This window comes from Lactuca saligna, chromosome 6, assembly GCF_052625555.1.
Source record: "Lactuca saligna cultivar CGN05327 chromosome 6, ASM5262555v1, whole genome shotgun sequence".
NCBI classification, from domain to species: Eukaryota; Viridiplantae; Streptophyta; class Magnoliopsida; order Asterales; family Asteraceae; genus Lactuca; species Lactuca saligna.
In genome coordinates, this window is record NC_136422.1 from 43,242,030 (window position 1) to 43,266,854 (window position 24,825).

General features: G+C 37.3%; 1 protein-coding gene across 2 annotated transcripts in view; it reads left to right on the forward strand.

The window, feature by feature from the left end:
• The first annotated feature begins 559 nt into the window (after positions 1 to 559).
• LOC145001250 (fatty acyl-CoA reductase 3-like) overlaps positions 560 to 24,825 on the forward strand; it is a 71,084-nt gene continuing 46,818 nt past the window's right edge. For both annotated transcript variants that reach the window (XM_078960613.1, XM_078960612.1), the window contains exons 1-2: positions 560 to 672; positions 746 to 849. In XM_078960613.1, coding sequence (XP_078816739.1) covers positions 594 to 672; positions 746 to 849 — 183 coding nt within the window. In that variant the 5' untranslated portion in view covers positions 560 to 593. The remainder of the gene's footprint in view (positions 673 to 745; positions 850 to 24,825) is intronic.

Below are 24,825 nucleotides of genomic sequence, written 5' to 3' on the forward strand. Positions count from 1 at the left end.
TGCAAAAAACTAAAATAAAGAAAATTAAAAATAATAATAATAAATCAAGGATGATTTTCTTGTCAATAGAGCTAAAATGTAAGGTTTTTTTTTTTTTTTTAATTTAATTTAATTTATTTAAGATTTCCCTGACTCTAACAAGCCAATGTGGACATGAAGATTTAAGTGGCAATGAAAGCAACCACCAACTAGGTACTTGTGCTACCATCAATTATGTCGTACAATTCTACTATATTTTTGTCGGTAGAAAAAGAAAGTAAATGAAACAGAAATTCTTCCCCTGGTAATTAGTAGGCTAAATTTTCTATTAATGGTAGGTTTTTGCATTTTACTTCTTATTACTTTCTTAGGCCATTACAGCTTTTGGACTTTTTTAAATTGGTTTAGTCGTGTAGGCCAATTATATCAATAATAACCTTTTCTTTGAACCAGCATAATTAAGTATCCCACGGTTGGTTTGTTTAACAAGTTGTTTCCAACTGCAATTCATTGCTCATTTATTCATTAGACCAACCAACCAACCGTTAGACCTATATAACATGTGTTAATTGTAAAGCCTATTTAATTTACAAGCTTTCTTCGTCTGATATCTAATGGAAATGGAAAGCATTATTGAGTATCTTGAAAATAAAACTATCTTAGTCACAGGAGCTACTGGATTTCTGGCAAAAAGTAAGTCTATCGTATTCAATCTCCCAACAGTAAAGATATGTTGTAGTTTTTAATTTATGTTTATATACTGCAGTTTTTGTTGAGAAGATACTAAGGATACAACCAAACATAAATAAGCTCTTTCTGCTTATAAGAGCTTCAGATTCAAACTTAGCCATGCATCGGTTACACACGGAGGTACCTATAATATATCATATATATGAGCGAACTGAATATGGGGTTATTATACATCCACCATTATGTGTGGAACCCATCAAACCTAGGTAGTTTTTAATAAAATAAAAAAAAAAAAAAAAAAACGTTTATTTGACGCTAAGTAATAATCTACTGATTTCAATGTGATTTATTCTTCTAATAAAATAAATTAAAATCCGTAAAACCATTCCGAAGTCGAAACTATGCTTTTGTTTTTCATCTTAAAAAATTAGAACCCCATAGTTCAAAGTTAAAACCTATTCCAACAAAAAATATTCTTTGCAAAAGGAAATATAATTAAATTATTTAGATAGAATATATTCTTGCGCGCAAACATATGCTACTCCTTTCTTTCTCACATTTTTAGATCTTCTCGTGCTTTTCCATTGGAATTAAATTTAAATAACAACATAATTTTTTTTAAGATAACTTTTGTAGTAAGATAGATATATATTCCAATCAAGTAGAACTAAACTGAACACAATAGAAAACATAGATCATCGACTAGCAGTATATATATTTTTTCCAGAAAGATAAACAATTGCAACAGTACAACTTCGCATATATAGCAGCATCATACAAATTCGATATCCATACTTTTGGAGGGAGTGAGGAAAAGAGGAAACAAAAATTAGAGTTTTTAATTTTTATCTAAAAGAGTAAATAACAGGTCTACGTTTATTTTTATCAAAATGATGTGTCATTAATATATAGATAAAAAATTATCACAAGTTTTATATTAATAAAACTGATTTTTGGTTTATCTAATCATGTAGCTGTGATTTTGAATCAAGTATCAAACACAAGGGAACTAGCTATGATTTTGAATAAGAAGATCAAACTATTAGTTAACCTAAAGAACATAAAAGTAATTTGTGGGTTTTGTTTAAACTTAATTAAACTTGAATTAACAACTAACAAACTAACAAGCAACAACAAATAATTTCATTAAAACAGTAATTTGAAAGTACTTCCGCTTATATTCCGACCACTATTATTTGTGCTTTAAAAACTATCAATTTTCATTTGCTTTTAAAAAACCACTCATAAATTGATGGTTAAAACGAACTATTGGAAAAATATAGTGTTTTTTTCGTAATTAAAACTGATTCCAATAGGCAATAGTGGTCGAGTGGTCATGTCGAAATATTTTACCAAAAATTCGTGGTTTTTTCGGAAATTATTAAAAATTGTTGTTTAAATTGAACTTTTCGTGGATGTGTGTGTGTGTGTGTGTATATATATATATATATATATATATATATATATATATATATATATATATATATATATATATAGGATATAGATCTGGTAAGAAATTTTTTTTGGTAAGAAGGTAAGAAGTTTTTTTCTACATATTTTTTTGACGAACAAAATAAATGAATCACTAGATGATTCATTTCTAAAATGATTCACAAGAAAAAATTCTAAAAAAAACATCTTTATGATTCATTTTTAAGTAAATTAAGAAAAAATTCATTTTTATGATAATTTTAGTGAATAACAACAAAATCATTGTATAAATGAATCATAAAGATGTTTTTTTGAGAATTTTTTCTTGTGAATCATCTTAGAAATGAATCATCTAGTGATTCATTTATTTTTTTCGTCAAAAAAATACGTAGAAAAAAAACTTCTTACCTTCCTACGAAAAATTTCCTTCTTATTTGATCTTGACTCTATATATATATATATATATATATATATATATATATATATATATATATATATATATATATATCACATGTCCGCAAGCAAACTAGAATTATTCGAAGTCATAATTGCAATTGAACATCAATACTATCACATTAGAACTTTATTTACCAACATTACATAAAGTAATTCAATTCAAACCAATCAGTTATACCTAACTTCAAAGCATATATTTTTGTATAATCTTAATTACTTTCCAAGTTCCAAATATTCACAATCATTATAAATGTTTGACCACTTAATTTGAAAAATACTCATTTCTATATCTCTTTGAATATATCTTTTAAAAGTTTCATATCTTAAGATATGTTTGCTAAGTTCTCAAGCTCATATACTTAATTTAAAAAGAAAAATAACAATAATGTTACAACTTTGAATTTTTTATTTTTGAAGTCTTCATCTTTTACAAGTCTTGATTTTTGCAAGAACTTTGGGCTTTTATTCTTATTTATTCACATTCTTCAAGATCTCCATACTTTGCAATTTGTTATTGATTCAATACTTGATTTTTCAACAAACTTGTTTTCGCAACTTTTTTTTTTCATACTTACATTTTTCACTCTACCAAAACTTAAACAACTACTTTGAAATTTAACTCAACCTATATTGGCTACGATTCAGTTAGATATTTAATGACAAATATAAATACTTAAGGGTGTATTTCAGCAAACAATGCAAAATATGTTGTATTCCTCAAACTACACAAGTTTATATTTTTGTCTCATGGTTTCACTAAAATTAAAAAGTCACATATATACACATATCAACCATATATAACACTAACAAATTTCATTTATATGAAATTTTATAAAATCAAACTAATTTAGACCCAAAATTAAACTATCATGCATTTTCCTATTTCGACCCCTACACCACACTTATTACATACAATGTCCTCAGTTTATGCATAAAAATAATTAAAGCACATAAAAACTAAGGGAGAAAATAGAATAGATTCCCCTTGGGATAATAGTGGCGAAATGTAAAATAAATTCAAAGTGACGCAGCAATACGAAGATGGATTGTCATGTTGTGATCTTTAAAAGTTGGGAAATTCCATCGCGATTCAGATTGTCGCTGCGACACACTATGAGCATTGTCGCATCGCAAAAATGAAACAATGAATTGTTTTTCATGGAATACAATCAATATGATTCGAGTTGATTGGCTCTTGTCATGTCTTTCATATACTTTCTTACTATTGTAAGAGTAGTAATTCAATAATTATTCCATTGATTCTCCATGTCCTCATTGCACCCCACACTTAAATGTTGCCATGCCTCTTGCCTTTTCTTTTCTAATTATTTCCTCAAATAAAATATATCAAAGCTAAACAAACACATTAAACTAGTATCTGATAATCAAAGGCATAAACCTTATAAAAAATAAAGATAAAAAAATAAAAACATAAACCTAATTATCGGGTTGCCTCCCACAAGGTGCTTCTTTTTTAGGATTCGTAAGACGTACTTCACCCATCACTTAAGTAATTTTAGTTATTTGGAGGGGTACCTCCTCATTTTCATGTGATGACTATGCTTTATGATTTTTGCACCTTTTCCTATTAACCTTTTTTCCCTGTATTGTAACATTTTTTCTTAATCCGGTTCATATTTCTTGTAATCCTTCTGTTTTAAACCCTCTTGCATTTTTGCCTTGCTGCTTCCACTAGTAATTTCATACCTTCTAGTCGCCTTTTTTCCAAGTCTTGAAGAATTTGCACCATCTTTTTAGAATATGTTTTATCATAGGAAAGCCAGGGCACGGGTCGATGTGTTCGACGGGGACGTCGAACCCTATAATGGGGGGTGAAAGTGGGTTAGATCTGATCCCACATCGGCTGGGAAGGAGAACTAAGCATTCCTTATAAGGGGTGTGGATACCTTCCCTAACGCAACGCGTTTTAAAGCCGTGAGGGCAGCAAATCCCATAAGAACTCTGCAGTTATGCGTGCTCGGGCGGGAGTAGTACCAGGATGGGTGACCTCCTGGGAAGTCCTCGTGCCGAGTGGCCCAAAGCGGACAATATTGTGATACGTGCCAGAGGGGGGTGTTACAAATGGTTGGGTTTTGAGCATTCTAACACTTCCTAAGTGTACATGCAACCCTAATAACCTTGGATCTATGTTTGTCTAATTATCATGCAAAGTTGAATTCCAAGGTTATATTCCTATCTAGCATACACGGGGAACAATTTTAACTTAAAGTATAGATAGAATAACTTACCTTGTTGTTGTTTGTGTTCCTTGAAACCTTGTGAGCCTAGCACCCCAAGTGTGATGCCTCAAATGCTTCACACAACACCAAATGCTCTTGGAAGAACTTATGAAAGAACACACACTTCTCAAAAATCGGCAAAGCCCTCTTGTTTCTTAGTGTAGCCGATTTTAGGTGGAGAACATGTTTCTTATATAGTGTTGACACATCTAGGGTTAAACCCTAATGTGTCATGACTCTTCATTTCCATGACCCATGGGTTTGTAACTCCCATGGAGCATCCTATGGGTGGAACCCAACTTGATAATCCATGGAGCCTCTTAGCCCACTATACAAGATATGGATGATTTACATAATCAACCCATATATTTAATTAGTTATCTTTTGATCACATAATTAATTCTAAATTAATTCTTGATCAAACTAATCAAATAATATTATTAATATATTAGAACTTATAATATATTAATAATCTCCAAGTGTTATTTCTCTCATTTAGTCTATCCAATTGCACGGTTCCATGCAACCCAAATAGACCATGCCGGGTCGGGTCAAGTACATAGCAGAAATAGTTATGGACTTAGACACCTTATCCAACAGTCTCCCACTTGGATAAGTCTAATAACTATTACTGCAAGTATGACTTCAGGAACCGATCGGCAATCGTAGCTCTTTACAAGGTTTCTCGGAACTGAGAAGATGATGGTACGCCATTTAAGATAAGTGATCATATAATCCTCTGTTCTAGATATCAGTCGGACAAATACACGGAACAATGTCTTACTTATTGTCCAACAGTTTGTTTCCCGATTTCCGATTTGTTTGACAAAGAACTTCATTAAACACATAATTTAGTTCTGACCGGGCCCGGTACATAGGTCAAAACAAAGTCATCGAGGGGCCCAGATATCAGCTTCTAATCCAAGAAGGAACAGATAAACTTCGACTCATATGTTTGTTCTACCACTCATTGAATTACACACAAGAGCGCGATTTATAACATCGAGTTACCAATGCGTTTTTCGTACAATCAATGCATAACCAACTTGTAAGTAACAAATCATATCTCTAGGTTTGAAGACTTATACGATATTACCGTCTCACGATCACTCGAGATAGAATTCCATGAAGTGATTCCAGTGAGCGTGGGTTGAGTCCAATACTCAGAACTTTTGAGCACTCATGATTGCTGTAGCCTTGTCCAAGACCTCTACAACCAAACATGACAGTCTTGATTCATATCTACTTCCGACATATGACCGACTGTGGAGGTTTGAATAATATGTTATACCTAACAAAAATTATTCTGGAAGTCAAAACATGCAAAAGAAATATAGTAAATGATCGACAAGAGATAGCAACACTTTACTCATAAATAAAACACTTTTATTCATCATCAGATGTCAATTACACTTTACAAATTTCGAGGTTATCTAACTACTAAATCTAATATCATCCTTCAGCCCTATGCTCCGAGCATGCTGGAGATGCTTAACCCGAGTCAGTGCCTTCGTGAGGGGATCTGCTGGGTTCTCATCTGATGATACCCTCTTTGCCACGAGGAGTCCTTTTTCGATTCGATGTCTGATGAAATGGTATTTTCTGTCGATGTGTCTGGATCTCCCGTGATCCCTTGGTTCCTTGGCTAAGGCAACAGCACTTTCACTATCACAGAAAATTTCCATTGGCTCTTTAATAGCTGGTACAACTCCAAGGTCTCCAATGAAGTTCCTCAGCCATAACGCCTCCTTTGCCGCCTCGCTAGCTGCAATATACTCTGATTCACAAGTAGAATCTGCCACTGTCTCTTGCTTGGAACTCTTCCAAGAAATTGCTCCTCCATTTAGGGTAAAGACCCAGCCCGACTGAGAGCGGAAATTATCCCTATCAGTCTGGAAGCTAGCATCACTATACCCTACAACTCTCAAGTCATCACTCCCACTGAGGGTAAGGACCCAGTCCTTAGTCCTTCGTAGGTACTTGAGAATATTCTTTACCGCAGTCCAGTGTGCCTTGCCAGGGTTCCCCTGAAACCTGCTAACCATGCTCAGGGCAAAAGCTACATCAGGTCGGGTACACGTCATAGCATACATGATCGATCCTATAGCCGAAGCATAAGGTACTCGACTCATTTGTGCTATCTCAGCCTCAGTGCTAGGGCTTTGTGTCTTACTCAGTTTGGCGTTACTCTGGATGGGCAACTCTCCTTTCTTGGAGTCTTGCATTCTGAATCTCTTCAGCACCTTATCCAAGTAGGTACTTTGACTAAGTCCAATTAGTCTTTTACTCCGATCTCTCAAGATCCTTATCCCTAAAATATAGGCAGCTTCACCAAGATCCTTCATAGCGAAACACTTTCCAAGCCAGGACTTTACTTCCTGCAGGGTTGGAATGTCGTTTCCTATGAGTATTATGTTATCCACATACAATACCAAGAAAGCTAACTATACTCCCACTAGCCTTGACATACACATAAGATTCATCTTCACTCCTAGAAAAGCCAAATTCCTTGACCTTTTCATCAAAGCCAAGATTCCATCTGCGAGGTGCTTGCTTTAACCCATAAATGGATTTCTCAAGCTTACACACTCTATTGGGGTACTTGTTGCTGACAAAACCCTCTGGCTGACTCATGTAAACATCTTCAGCCAACTTTCCATTAAGGAAAGCGGTTTTGACATCCATTTGCCAAATTTCATAGTCATGAAATGCGGCTATGGCTAACAGAACCCGAATAGACTTAATCTTGGCTACCGGAGAAAAGGTCTCATCATAATCCACTCCAGGAATTTGAGAAAAGCCCTTTGCAACCAGTCTAGCCTTATAAGTGTGTACTTTACCATCCATGTCGGTCTTCTTCTTGAAGACCCATTTGCACCCCACTGTCTTACGACCTAGTACATTTTCAACCAAGTTCCAAACTTGATTGTCATGCATGGATTGTATCTCGCTATCCATAGCCTCTTTCCATTTAGCAGACTCGGGGCCTGCCATGGCTTCCTCGTAGCTGTTAGGGTCATCTTGACTTACTAGTGTTCCATCACTAATAAGTGTCTCACCTTCTGCAGTAATATGGAATCCATAGTAATGCTCAGGTGCACTCCTAACTCTCGTGGAACGCCTCAGAGGTACAGATTCGTCAATTGGCTCAACAGGAGTTTCCTCCTCAAGTTGAGGGCCAGAGTTTGAAGTTCCATCACCATTTGACTCTTGAATTTCTTCAAGATCAATTTGCCTCCCACTGTCTCCTTGGCTTATAAACTCTCTTTCTCCAAAGACTCCTCTTCTTGCTACAAAGACCACATTGTCACTAGGTCTGTAGAAGAGGTAACCAAAGGATTGCTGTGGGTAGCCGATGAAAATACACCTCTCGCTTCGAGGTTCGAGCTTATCATGAGTCTCGCATCTCACTAAAGCCTCGCAACCCCAAATCTTAATGTGGTCTAGTTTAGGTACTTTACCAGTCCACATCTCGTGAGGAGTTTTGGCAACTTTCTTTGTAGGGACTAGATTAAGGATATGGGCGGCAGTCTCTAAGGCATACCCCCAGAATGAGATTGGTAGCAAAGCTCGACTCATCATGGAACGAACCATGTCCAACAAGGTTCGATTACGCCTCTCAGCGACATCATTCAACTGCGGTGTCCTGGGAGGTGTCAATTGTGAGACAATCCCACATTCCCTTAGATAGTCGAGGAACTCTGAACTAAGATACTCACTACCCCGATCGGATCGAAGCATCTTAATGTTCCTGCCCAATTGATTCTCGACTTCCTGTTTAAATTCCTTAAACTTCTCGAAAGTCTCTGACTTATGCTTGATTAAGTAGACATATCCATATCTACTGTAATCGTCAGTAAAAGTCAAATAATAACGATTAGCATCCCTTGTGGCATGTTTGAATGGTCCACACACATCCGTGTGTATAAGGTCCAACAAACCTTCACCCCTTTCATACGAGCCTGTGAAGGGTGACTTTGTCATTTTTCCAAGTAAGCATGATTCGCAACTATCATTTGACTTTAGGTCAAACGACTCCAAGACTCCATCCTTTTGGAGTTGGCCTATGCGTTTCTTGCTTATATGTCCAAGACGACAATGCCATAATGATGCTTTATCCAAGTTATTATTATTAGTAGAATCAATACACAAAACATTATTTCCTAAGTTATCTACAACAGACACAACTTCATACACACCATCACAAGGTAATGCTTTAAAATAAAGAACATTATTAAAGAAAGCATCAATAGAACCAACTTCATTATTAACCGAAAAGGTAAACCCTTGTTTGTACAAAGCATGAAAGGAAATAATATTTCTTGCCATTCCTGGCGAGTAACAACACTTATTCAAATCTAAACTAAACCCACTACTTAGTGATAAAGTATAAACTCCAATCTTGGTGACAGGTGAAGCTTTCCTGTTCCCCATGATCAAGTTTATTCTTCCTTGCTCCTCATCCTCACTTCTTCTTAGTCCCTGCAAGTCACAACAAATATGAATACCACAACCGGTATCAAGGACCCAAGATTTCGAATGGGGTGAGTTATTAGAAATGATAGTGTAAATACCTGCATGGTTGGGTTTGACTTTCCCATCCTTCACATCCTGCTGGTACTTTGGGCAGTTCCGCTTCCAATGAGCTTTTTCATGGAAATAGAAGCATTCAGCCTCTTTTGGGTCAGAAGAAGGAGTAATGAAACCTTTCTTGGTTCCACTTGAAGAAGAGCCATCAAGGATCCGAGCCTTGGTACCCTTCGAAGATCTCTTTCTCTTCCTCCCTCGACTTTTCCCGATTGCCAAAACCGGAGTTGAGTTTGGAGTAGGAGTGATAGCAACCGACTTCCCCTTAAGACCTGTTTCTGCAGTCTTGAGAAGTCCCTGAAGTTTGCTGAGAGTGACCTCTTCCTTATTCATGTGATATGTCATGCGGAATTGATCATAGCATGATGGTAAGGAGCGCAAAATTATATCTATTGCTAGCTCCTCAGGGAGGTTCACATTAAGTTTCAGCAATCGATCCACATACCTTTGCATTTTCTGCATGTGGCTCGTGACGGAATCCCCGTCCTTCATCATGGTTGTTATCATGGAGCAGATGATTTTGTACCTCTCTTGTCGTGCACTTTGATGGTATCTTTCCATCAAATCTTGGTGCATTTCCTAAGGGTAGAAATCCTCATAGGACTTTTGGAGTTCTGCTGTCATTGTGGCCATCATGATGCATGCTACTTTTGTAGCATCCCTTTCATGTGCCTGAAAGTCAGCGATCTCCTGAGGAGTTGCAGTGGTCTCATCAATCTCCTTAAGCTCCTTGTCAAGGATATATTCTTTGTCCTCGTAGCAGGTAATCATCCTGATGTTTCTGATCCATTCATTGAAGTTGGATCCATCAAAGGTGACTTTCCCACACAAACTCATAAGAGTAAAGGAGCCATTAGGATTCGAGCCAGAAGCATTATTTGAAGACATCTGAAAGAGGAGAACAAGTTTAGTATAGATTTAAGAGAGTCCTTAATAAAACACCCAAATGTAATATTAAGGCTAGGATCCAATCACAATATAATATAACTTAGAAGAGGTATGCCGTAATCTAAGCTATACCATATTTGAAAGGTAGGTGAATGATGATTCACCAATTTCCACCACAAAAACCGAAATATTAGATATTAGGTTTTATTGGTTTTTAGAAATTCCTAGATTCTTTGAGATTCAATGAACTTTTCAAAGGCATGTTTCAATCTCGAGAGTGCCCTCCAAGTTTTGTGACTGGGATACCGAGGATCACAAAACGAGGTGTGAAGTAACCATGCAAATCACTTGGTACCCTTAAAGTTTATCACTCAATCGGTGTGCCGGTAAACCACACACGCTCCACCGATACTATAATAAACCTTAAGTCACCCTTTACCTACCTTGTTAAGTCCAAGTTAGTGTGCCGGTTAACCACACACGCTCCACCAACGACTTAGACAAAGTGTAAAGTGTAATTTCATGGATTAGCACCTTATTCACATTTTCCTAAAGTAACTAAGATTGGGAATTTAATAAAACATTTAGTTACTTTACAATATACATCATACTTTGAATGAGAGTTTATAAGTCCTTGTCTTACCCGTTCGGCTAACGACCCTCCACCAGTCAAGCAAGCGGTGGGTGAGAGTAGACACCCATTAAGTCACCATTTTATAGGCAACAACCTTATACCCACCTTATAGACCGGCTTTGTGAATGAGGCGTACTAGCGGTAAGACGACTTTATTCTTATACATATATATATAATTATTAAATCATCATAATATAAGTATAAGGGTTGAATTTTAACTTTTAAAATTCTAGGGGTTGGAACTTAAAGTTTTAACTTAACTTTACTTGTTCCAAAACTTGAGGGCAAGTTTTGTAACTTTCAAAACTTTTCATTTCTTGTAACTTATGAGTTTAATAGAGTAATAAAATGAAGACTCTTCATTTTTCTAACTCTTGTGTTTGTTTTAATGGTTTTAATTCAAGTGTGACTCTTGGTTTTCCATAACTTGAGGACAAGTTATGAACTCCATTAAAACACATTATGATCAAGAATTAATCTACCACATAGGTTACAAATAATTCCTATGATAATCTAAAACATCATCAGAACAAGAACATGAATATGAACTTATTCATAAATCAAAAATTACACTTAAAACTTTGTAATTTTGATAACTAGTTGTTGTAAATGAATTATCAAAGACATTACACCATCTAAAACAAGTTTTTCAATTACCAAAAAGTTTAGGGTAATGTTTCTAATTCATTTCCAGCAACTAAATCGAAATTCTGCAATCAGTCGACCCTACTCGCCGAGTGCATGAACTTACTCGCCGAGTTGGTTGAAGATACACATGAACTCAATGAGTCCCTCTTATGGACTCGACGAGTCCATTCGTAGACAGCAAGATTTTCGACTTTTTTTCGACTTTTAAGCACAAATAAAAAACAAACAAGCCTAGGCTCTGATACCACTGATGGGTTTTGAGCATTCTAACACTTCCTAAGTGTACATGCAACCCTAATAACCTTGGATCTATGTTTGTCTAATTATCATGCAAAGTTGAATTCCAAGGTTATATTCCTATCTAGCATACATGGGGAACAATTTTAACTTAAAGTATAGATAGAATAACTTACCTTGTTGTTGTTTGTGTTCCTTGAAACCTTGTGAGCCTAGCACCCCAAGTGTGATGCCTCAAATGCTTCACACAACACCAAATGCTCTTGGAAGAACTTATGAAAGAACACACACTTCTCAAAAATCGGCCAAGCCCTCTTGTTTCTTAGTGTAGCCGATTTTAGGTGGAGAACATGTTTCTTATATAGTGTTGACACATCTAGGGTTAAACCCTAATGTGTCATGACTCTTCATTTCCATGACCCATGGGTTTGTAACTCCCATGGAGCATCCATGGAGCATCCTATGGGTGGAACCCAACTTGATAATCCATGGAGCCTCTTAGCCCACTATACAAGATATGGATGATTTACATAATCAACCCATATATTTAATTAGTTATCTTTTGATCACATAATTAATTCTAAATTAATTCTTGATCAAACTAATCAAATAATATTATTAATATATTAGAACTTATAATATATTAATAATCTCCAAGTGTTATTTCTCTCATTTAGTCTATCCAATTGCACGGTTCCATGCAACCCAAATGGACCATGCCGGGTCGGGTCAAGTACATACCAGAAATAGTTATGGACTTAGACACCTTATCCAACAATAGGAACCTCTAATGATTTCATTATGGTAGTAGGATAAGATCCTCACACTCATTTTATTGTTATCTTTTATGCTTTGGCTGGAAAAGAACAAACAATCCAAATATATCTTTTGAGGTCTTCAAATAAGTCATTCATCCAACGCTCTTCCATGCAACCTTCACAAAGCTTCTACACTTATTTCTGGAATTTTCCTAGTTTTGCAATCTCAGATTTAAGTAAAAACTTGACCTTGTGTAAATTTGGAGAAGTTGTAAGCTTGATAATGTTGAAGTCTTCTTCCCCAAGAGGCATCATTCCTTAAAAGTTGTCATATTTCAAATCTTTTACTTTTTCCTTGAGTAACTTGTTAATTATGTCCATAGATAACACTTCATCATCGCCCGCCTTTGACTATTTCAATGCTTGATTGACTAGAAATGTTATTTTTTCCTTCCCTACTCTTAAGGTTAGATTCGAGTCATTATTATTGACTAAATCTCAAGTGATAACGATTGATAGCCAAAAAATATAGAAAGACAAGGTTTAATTTCTTAAACCTGGAATAAACAACAACAATGGAGGATGATAATAGATTCCATTCAAATTTGGATACAACTAGTCAAGCCTTGAATGATAAAGAACAATCAATAATGTATTCAATGAAATATTAAAAAAAAAGTATAAAGAATGAAAAATGAGAATAATATATTAAGAGAACAACATATGTGATTCTAGATTGACGAAAGGCACACTAAATACATAGTCAATACTCTTATTTATACTACACAGGAGCACAACAGACAAAAGAGACAATAAAGTGAAATACAAACTGCAGATCAACCGCCTAATAATGTGTTGCGGTTGATCTTGTCCCCAACTACTGTTATAATGAAAAAAACAAATACGATAGGAAAAAACAATACAAGTCGTCATTCTTCAGTCTATCTCTACTTCAGAATCTTCACTATTCGGAACACCATGACTACAGACGGAGAAAACATCTCGGAAACTCATCAACTTTAGATAGCTCAAAGTGTCACTTTTCTTGAATTAAAAATCTGCGGTGCTAAAAATGGGTCTTCTGAGAATTATTGGTATGCCGTTATCTTCTTCCATGTCAAAGACTACAAAATCGATAGGGAAAACAAATTTCCTAACTTTAACGATAAATTCGTCCACAATGCACTTCAGATATGTGGTTGAGCGATTTTCTAAGTGGATCGCCATTCTTGTTGGATTTGGCTCATGTAATTCTAGCTTCTTGAAAAACAAATATGACATTATATTTATACTCATCCTGAGTCGATTAATGCATTTATTGTAGTGGAATTTCTGAATTTTCAGCATAAGGTTAGGCTCCTTGGATCCTGCACCTTTGTTGGAAGTTTTTTCGTCACAATTGTTGAACATTATTCATTTAAGATGACACAAGATGCCTCTTCTAACTTCCAATTTGTAAGTAGATCCTCGAGTAATTTCGTGTATCTGGGCATTTGTGACATGACTTTAATGAACAAAATGTTTATGGAATGAGATTTGATATGTTTAAAAAAAAAAATTTTGTTCTTGTTCTTGTTGATGTTGCATTCATCTGTATGGAAAAAAATTGATGTTCGGTATGACGTTATAGCAGTAGCTTCTTAACTTCTTCTCTAGGTTGCGTTGCGACATGGTCGTGGATGTTGTGTGAGACATCTTCTTTTTCATTTTCTTTTACTTCTCCTTTGGGTTGTTGTACATCCGAGGCAATATTAATACTAAAAATGTAGGGTTTAGTGCTCTTTTAAAGAATATGTTAGTGTATAATGTGTCCCATAACATTTGTAAAATAAAATAAAAAACATTTTCGAATAAATGTTTTCACTAATATTAAAAAATTTAGATGTCAACATTCATACAAAAACCTTGAAACTATTTAATAAAGTATTCGCCTTAAAATCTATAAATATATTAGAAAAGTTTAAATCATTATCCATGTGCCTTCATACCGGTACAAGGGTGTGTCGCGACTAAAGAATCGGGGTGCATCGTGCCTCGTCATGTTGGTCATTTTCTTATGGTGACACGTGTGAGGATGTCGTTTGTCCATGTCATCAGTTAGGAAGGAGAATGCGTCTGTTCTATGGCCATGTGGTATGCTTCGGGCATGCCACGTCTTCGATATCGAGTAAAATCTCAAATCTTCAAAAAATTATATCTTTCGCATACAAGCTCCATTTTTACGTTCTTTATATCCTCAGTTTCATATCGATGAGTACTACAACTTTCCTTTTGTCTTCGACGGCTAGTTTATAATCAATTTTAAATTTACAGTCGATGAATATTACATTGTAAAAGGCTTTTTGAAATTTATAACTTCTTCATATGAACTTCGTTCTCAACGTTCTTTATATCGATGGATTTGTATTTTCAAGTACATCAATTCTATTTTATATTGTTTTATTTCATTTTTTAACGGTTCTAGCCTACTGTCTTTCTGTCTCTAATTATATTAAATTTCATAGCAGTCTGATGGACAATCTCAGGCCCCATAAATTTTTTCTCCAGCTTCGAGCCAACAAGATGGTGTACGATTTTTTTTGTATGTACAACGCGTGATAATGTGCCATATTAATGCTCAGATGGTAACTGTTGTTGAAATAAAATTCAACCAGTGATAAATGTTCATCCTAGTTACCTAGAAATTCCAAAGTACATGCTCGCAACATATTTTCAGTGTTTGAGTCGTTCATTCACTTTGACCATATGTATGTGGGTGATAAGTCGTACTCAAAAACAATTTTGTACCCATCTCTTCATGTAATCCCTTCCTAAATCTAGAAGTAAAATGACCTTCTCGGTCTGATACAATCATCAAAGGAACACCTTGAGCTTTTACTATCTCTTTCAAGTAAACTAGATGTATTTTTCCCGTAGACCATCTCTCATTGCCTCCTATAAAGTGTGCACTTTTATTAATCAATCTACAATTACCAACATCATATCGTAACCTCCTTTCATTATAGGTTGTTTGGTTATGAAATGGTTCCAAACTTTTGTATGGTTTATGATGTTGAATCTTAACTCTTGCACAAGTCACACATTCGGCCACATACTTAGTGACATCAAGTTTCATTGTTGGCCACCAATAGTATAGTTTCAGATCCACACACACACACACACATATATATATATATATATATATATATATATATATATATATATGTATAGATTTTTTGCTGCCAACATAGATAGAGTACATGGTTATGTGAGATTATTCAATGAGAAAATATCTTATACCACCCATCTTTGGTACCCAAATTCTTTTCTAGAATACTTTCAACCCTTGGTTGTTTGTTCCAAACAATAACATCTTGCCCATACATTCTTCTTTTTTTGTTATCTCCTTCTAAAGCATCAATATGCACTTTCTTGATACTTTCCACAATCGTCGATACAATTTTAATTATTAACTCTCTTGGCCTTTTCCTCTCCATGTTTATCTTTCTACTCAATGCTTCTGCTACGAAAATTGCTTTAACAGGATGGTAAAGTATTTTGCAGTCATACTCCTTGAGTAATTCTAGCCAGCGCCTTAGTCTGATGTTTGACTCTTTCTAATCAAAGAGATACCGGAGAGTCTTATGATCAGTGAAAAGTTTACGCTTCGTTTCATAGAGATAATGCCTCCTTATCTTTAACGCAAAAACTACCGCTACCAACTCCAAATAATGAGTTTGATAGTTTTGTTCGTGGGTCTTCAATTGTCATGACACATATGCTATTACTTTGTCCCTTTGGGTCAGAACACATCCTAACCCAATTTCAGATGCATCACTATAAACCTCAAAGTCTTTAACTCCATCAGGTAAAGCAAGGATCGGTGCTTCACACAACTGCTTCTTTAGTTTCTCAAAAGCTTCTTCATGCTTCTCACTCCATGTTAAGGTAGCCCCTTTGTAGGTTAAGGTTGTCAATGGAGCATCTATTGAAGAAAATTCTTGGATAAACCATTGGTAATAACTAACTAATCCCATAAAACAATGAATCTCAATGGGACTTTTTGAAATATCCCAAAAAGTACAACCCAAAAATTTCATTTTTCATTTAATAAAATTAGTATTACAAAAACATCAATACAAACCCAAAAATTAGTGTATCAAACATCATCTCGAATCAAAGTAGAACACAAAAAGCGAAACTAGATGGTGTGTGCTCTGCAATCATCTCGAGCCCTTCCCTTTGGAACTGGAAGTACCTAAAACATAGACTGAAAATCATAAGTAAAAAGCTTATTGAGTTCCCCAAAATACCACATACCATACATAATGAATCAAATAATTGGCCCCCGACCTCCTTCGGGCCCTGCCCAACATCGAGCCCCGCTTAGTATACAGATATGTTATTCTTTGATCCCGCGAGACATCGGACCCTACCCACTATATATATATATATATATATATATATATATATATATATATATATATATATATATATATATATATATATATATATATATATATATATATCACGTATTCATGCTAACGCATACAATGACCATAAAACGATAGGATATTATTCAGTCATTGGGCCTTGCCCGACATCGAGGCCCGCCCGGTATACATAGCAGCATATAACTCATGCAAGGATCATGCACACTCCTAGCATCCTAAAATAAACAATAAGGGCCGACATTAGTGCCTTAAAACCATTAAATCTATTAAGGAAACTCACCTCGACTATTGAATCATACAATTGAATCTCTGGCTGCTGTCCGACGAATCCCGAGCTATCAATACAAAATATCATCCTATTAACAATTTGATTCCAATATATAACCATCAATCCAAACTTAGGGTGAAAAGACCATTTTACCCCTTACCTAGTTTGATCCAAGACTAAGGCCCAAATTCACAATCAAAAAGGCCCAAAAATCAACTAACCAACGAAGGCCCAAACATGGCCCAATTTTCCAAATTTAGCCTAATCCTATACATTGGCCTTACCCCAAGGACCACTAATTTCCCTAGTCAAAACACCTACATTAAGATGGTCCAACAAGACCCCAAGCACCTAAGCCAAATAGAATGACCCAAACTCGAAGCCTAAAATGCAAAAACCCATCAGACTGAGTACACGGGGCATATTCAGCTGTATGTTAAGCGTACATGCTTTATAGCTTGTATGATGTGAGGATTGGCATGTACTCCCAACGTACTCCTCCTATTCAGCCACCTTTCATATTCAGCTCTTAATCCCTTAAGACGTTACTCCAAAATGTAGATTTGGCATCCTTTAGCTGGATTATCACGTAAAGTTGCTAACTTTACTTTCATGCATCACTAAATGAAGTTGTTAGAACTCAAGAGGACTTAATATGTGACTTAATTCATGCATGTGACCAAAAATACCATAAGCTTGCACCTTTATGGCATAGGAGTCCATTACAAGCTCAGATCTAAAAGAATAAGTCCTTAAAACGACCAAACTCCTCAAACCAACCCAAAAATGGACCAAAAGCATAAAAACAAAGAAATGAAGAGATCTAATCATGGACAAGACAAGGTTTGAACTTGATACCTCAATAAGCTTGCAACAAGGGTGATAATTCTGGATCTACAACCTTCTCACCAAGCAAAGCACCCTCCAACTTCTACACTTCCTTCACAATTAGCAAAACAACCACCAGAATCTTCTTAAGAATTCAAATGCACAACAATGAAGGCTAAGGGACAGTTTCTAGGCCTTTGGAGGCTTAATCATTGGTAAAGGACAACCCTAGTGACTTAAGGTGCTTATATGGGGTGCAACACCCTAAATTAGGTTTTCATTACATCTCATGTATGTCGCGCATACGTGTCTAGAGTCACGATCACACCTCGCAACAGTAGTCTAAGTGTACCATGTTGCATGCCCCGTGTACTGGCTTCACAACTTGTAAGCTAAGCGTACCCTGTTGTACGCCCCGTGTACTGCCCAGGGACCAAATATGCTACTTTAATATAGTGAAGGGCAATAATGAAACATACAAAGATTCAAGTGTTACAATTTCTCCCCTACTTGAATCAGACTTCGTCCAAAAAGTACGCTGCCCTGAACAACTTCAGATAGTGCTCCCTAATTTCATCCTCAGGCTCCCAAGTCCACTTCGAACCCTAGCGGTGCTGCCATTTCACCTTCACCAGGTCGACAACCTTGTTCCTCAAGGTTTTCGTCTTCCGATCTAGAATCACCACCAGTCTCTCAATAAAATTCAGGCAGTCATTCACCTAAATATCCTCTAATGGCACTACTGCAGAATCATCCACTAAGCACTTACACACCTAAGAGACATGGAATGTGCTATGAATCTAACTGAGGTCATATGGAAGAACCAAACGATAAGCAACCCGACCCACCTAAGACAAAACCCTAAAAGGACCAATATACCTGGGGCCCTACTTACCCCGCTTCCTGAACTGGATGACACCTTTCGAAGGTGACACCTTCAGAAGAACCATATCCCCCACCTGGAACTCTAAGTCTGACTGGCTCCTATCGACATAACTCATCTTCCTTATCTGAGCTTTTTGGAACCTGCTCCTAACCTGCGGAATCAGCTCAGTGGTCTTGAGTACCACTTCAGTACTCCCCATAACACACTGACCTACCTCACCTCAACAATTTTGGGGTCCTACACTTCCTCCCATAGATCTTCTCGAAAGGAGGTCGACCAATGCTGGGGTGATAACTGTTGTTATACGAAAATTCTGCTGAAGGAAGATACGTATCCTAACTCCTACCGAAATCCAGAATACATGCCCACAATATATCATTAAGGGTCTAAATCGTCCGCTCACTCTGACCATCGGTCTGGAGATGGAATGATGTGTTGAAATGGAGAAGATTCCCCAACTCGTCATGAAACTTATTTAAAAAACTGGAAATAAACCAGATGTCTTTGTCAGAAACCATGATGACCCAAATTGAATCCACTACACGCGTAATCCAGGGTAGCTTCATGATAAAATCAATGGTAATATCTTCACATTTCCACACTGGAATCTCCAACAACTACATGTTGCCATGAGGATACTGATGCTCGGCCTTGACTTTCCTGCAAGTCAACAACTGATCCACGTACCAGGCCACATCCCGCTTCATGTAGGGCCACTAATATGTAGGACGAAGATCGCTATACATCTTAGTCACCCAATGATGAATGGAGAACATCAACTTGTGAGGCTCATCCATCAGAATTTGGCATACGCCACCCCAATAGAGAACCCACACTCGTCGATGCAGATTCAACAATTCACGACTATCATAATCGAAGGAAGCCACCAGACCCACAATATGATAGCTCTTTTGGTGTTGTTCCATTATAGCTTCGGCATGTGCCTCATGAATCCGCTCCAACAATGGATTAATCACGATCATTTACAAACATATATCTCTGAATGGAGCCACAACCGTGTTGTGGCCTAGAGCACCGGCCACCACATTGGCCTTCCCTGGGTGATAAAGGATCTCACAATCATAATCCTTCATAACATCCAACCATAGACTGTGCTTCGTGCCTCATATTCAGATTCGACTGATCCATCAAGTACCTTAGGCTCTTGTGATCCGTGTAAATAGTACAACAGAACCCATAGAGGTAATGCCGCCACATCTTGAGGGCGAAAACCACGGCCCCCAACTCTAAATCATGAGTTGGATAATTCGCCTCATGAGGCTTCAGCTGCCTTGAAGCGTAGGCGATCACGCGACCCCTCTGCATCAACACTACCCCCAATCCTGAGATCGAAGCATCACAATAAACCCTGAATTCATCAACAACCTCCGACCGGGTCAAAATCGGCGCCTCACACAACTGCTGTCTCAAGGTCTCAAAAGTTGCTTGCTGCTTCGGCCCCCAGCGAAATGTAACCGTCTTCTTGGTCAGACGGTTCAGAGGAAGGACTATTTTGGAGAAATCATGGATGAATCTCCGATAATAACCCGTTAAACCAAGAAAACTTTGAATAACAGATGGAGACCTCAGAACCTTCCACTGCATCACGCCCTCAATCTTGGCCGGATCGACTAGAATACCATTCTGCTTGACAAGGTGCCCCAGAAAACTACACCCCGCACAACTAAAACTCACACTTGGAGAACTTTGTGAAAAGTATTTCCCTCTTCGAAGTCTCCATCACTTAACTCAAGTGCTCCTCGTGCTGCTCCTGAATCTTGGGAATATAACAAGATATCATCGATGAATAGAATCATAGACTAATCCAGCATCTGTTTGCACATGAAGTTCATGAGATCTACGAACGTAGTTGGAGCACTGGTGAGTCCAAAAGGCATCACTACGAACTTGTAATGACCATAACGAGTCCGGAAACTGTCTTCTACACATCCTCATCCCTGACTCACATCTAATGATAACCCGATCGCAAATCAATAATGGAGAACCAACACGCACCTTGAAGCTGGTAAAAAAGATCATCAATCCTCGGGAGTGGATAACAGTTCTTCACCGTTACCTTATTCAGCACCCGGTAGTCTATGCATATATAGTGGGACCCATCATTCTTCTTCACAAACAAGATTGGTGCTCCCTAAGTCGAACTGCTCGGTCAAATAAATTTGTTGTCTAATAGCTCCTACAACTGTGTAGAAAACTCCTACATCTCGGGAGGAGTGAACCAATATGGAGCTTCGGCTATCGGAGTCGCACCAGGAACCAGATCAATTCTAAACTCAAACTGTCTCTCTGGAGGCACCCTAGGAAAATCCTCCGGGAACACATTTGGGTAGTCCCGCACAATTGAAACATCATTCATAGTTGCCTTACCCTTATCCCGGGTATCCGTGGCATAGGTAACATAACCGGAATAACCCTGCTGAAAATAGCACCTGACCCTCGCTGCTGAACACAAAATCAGCCCACGCTGAGATATCTCCCCATGAACCACTAACTCTCCCCCACATGGGGTCCTAACCCGTACCAACTGTTACTTACAATTAATTACTTCCCCATTACGGCTCAACCAATCCATGACCATGATAACCTTGTACCCAAAAACGAAATGGGAACCAACTCCACAAAATACTACTCACTGAACCACTGAAGAGTGTAGCCCCGATGAACCATCATGGCCTTAACATACCTATCATCAACAATCTTAACATCTAGAGGACAATCCAGCTCCCACGGAGCTCCAGTAGCCTATGAATCAAACAATACCAATGCAAAAATACCATTCACAAGGAACGATCCTAAAATAAAACACATAAACATAATAAAGAAAATTAATATAAATCAAAAGATAAAGAGAAAATACATACTCGTCACCATGTCGGGAGCTACATGCACCTCCTCATCCGTTAACTGGAAAGCCTTACTCTTCATTACAAGCACGTCTGCCCAGCCCTAGCAGTTGCCAATAATCCGAAGAGTTGCAAGAGAGGGCGCTAACACCGATCCTGCTACAGCCAAACTCGGACAATGGTCCTTCTTGTAGGCCCTTGATTGTAATGAAAGAAAATCAGATCAGATCGTTAGGTAGTGGTAGCAGTACAATCCCTGCTATAATGACTCGTCCAACCACACTTGAAGCAGCCAGAACAACCAACCCTGTACGGTCCCTCGTGCGCCTTACCACACTTACCATCGTGACTCTAGACCTGATGCCTCTCGATCTAGACTCAGATAGCTTGGGCCTCTTGACCGAACCCTTAGCAATTGGGACATAATATGTCTTCCTCTTTTTCTTCATCTCCAGATCTATCTCCCTCTCCCTAGCTCGCGTTATCATCTCCTCTGATGTCTTTCAACTGGATAGGATCACAAACATCCAAATGTCACTCCTCAACATCTCATGATATCGGGCCTTCTTTATCTCCCCATCTGCCACATACTGCGGAACCAGAAGTGCCCTCTCCCAAAACATCTCGGTGATCTCACTTACTGTCTCTGTAGTTTCTCGAAGATCCTGAAACTCTCGCGCCAATTGCTACACCTCAATCACCAGGGCAAACTCAACTCAGAACCTAATCGAGAAATAATCCCATGTCCTCACATCAATAACATCATCACCTACTGCACATCCTACCTCCTCCAACTAGTCTCGTATCCTGTCCTTCAAAAGACAGAAAGCTAATATGACCTTTGCCTCCCCGGGGAAACAGATTGTGTGGAAGGCGTTATCAAGGTCTGTTAACCATCATCTAATCTCTATGGAGTCCTTCTCTCCATGATAGTCCAGAGCTCTCCATGTCCGGAACTCCTTGAAAGTCAATAACGTGCCCCAACCAAGGCTACCATCTTAGAGCAAAAGGCGCTCAACCGCTCATCAATAATCTCCAAAATACCCTCCTTGACCATGCCAAAGATCACTGGAGTCTAATCAACAATACTACACATAATCTCAAATAAGATGAACTCCCTCGTATGATCATCTAGCTGCCTGGCTCCAGAACCTAAGCTCGAGCCCTCTCCAGCACCAAAAGTGCCAATAGGACTTTCTCGCAACACCATATTGAAAATAGACCATATAAACCATCAATATATATATATATACACACACACAGAGAGACATATATATATATATATATATATATATATAGAGAGAGAGAGAGAGAGAGAGGGATCACAAACTCCACAAGCTTCCTAGTTTCATCGTAACTCTCTTTGAATCAAGTACGAATCCTCTGCTTCTAGTAGTACGGGCCCATACTACCTTCCACATTTATCCATACTTTCCTCAAGAGTCTCCTTGATTCAACCAAGTCACTTATATCCATATAACTTTCCTTCATAGATAATGCTCCCAACACTAAATCTCATCCTAGGTTTTCCTAGGGCGAACTCCATACCACTCTCTACCAGCAACTGCAGAAAGAATTCCTGCTAACTCGCTCAAACTAACTCACAGATAAAATTACATACCACTAAAACCTATAATTCTTTGATTTAGAGGTCTCACACTACAATGCTTGGAGTCAGATAAGAGCTATACAATAGAGTTAAAACCTAACCTTTTAAAATTATTTAGCTCCCATAATATGTAACTTAGCATATTTGTTTACTAGTTAGCTTAGTATAGTAAGAACTCATAAAAGCACAAAGCAAGTAGCATTCGAGCATTAAGTAACCAGAACCAAGCATCACCTAATCAAGCCACCCTATCACTAACTAATCAATACTAGCATGCAAGTCTACAAGCTCATACAAAAGGCATACAAAGGCATCTCTCCAAGCGAATATCATACAAAACTTAGCAAATCCTTAGCCCTAACTAGCAAGCGATTCACATATTTATAGATCAAATCATATCAGATAATAGGATTGGGAAATTTGGGAAAAATTCTAAAGCTTGGTTGATTTCATGTACCACACCCTTTCTTGTCTCAGTTTGAAAAACTTTACTAAATCCTCAGTTTGAGTTTAGACACACCAGAGAGTATGTCTGAATCCCTCAAACTAAGGCTCTGATACCAACATGAAACATCCTAAAAAGTACATCCCGAAAATTTCATTTTTGATTTAATAAAATCAGTATTCCAAAAACAACATTAATATAATCCCAGAAGTAAGTGTATCAAACATTACCTCGAATCAGAGTAGAACACAAAAAGTGTAACTAGATGGTCTGTGCTCTGCAATCATCCGAACCGATTCCCTTTAGAACTGGAAGTACCTGAAACATAAACTGAAAACCGTAAGCACAAAGCTTAGTGAGTTCCCCAAATTACCACATACCATACATAATAAATCACATACTGGGTCCCCACCCTCCTTTGGTCCCATCTCGGTACACAAATATCTTATTTGTAATCCCTGCCTGACATCGGGCCCTGCTCACTTTACACATACAATGTGTGTATATATATATATATATATATATATATATATATATCACATATTCGTGCTAACACATACAATGATAATAAAACAATTGCATACGATTCAATCATCAGGCTTCGCCCGACATCATGCCCCGCCCGGTATACATAATAGAACATAACTCATGCAAGGGTCATGCATATTCCTAGCATCCTAACATAAAAAATATGGGTTGGCATTGGTGACTTAGACCTTCTAAATCTAGTGAGGAAACTCACCTCGACTATTGAATCACACAACTGAATCTTTGTCTATTGTCCGATGAATCCCCAAGCTATCAATACCAAATATTATCTTATTAGCAATTGGATTCTAATATATAACCATCAATCCATACTTAGGGTGAAAAATACCTTTTAACCGTTGTCCTAGTTTTTTCGAAGACTAAGGCCCAAACTCACAATAAAAAGGCCAGAACTC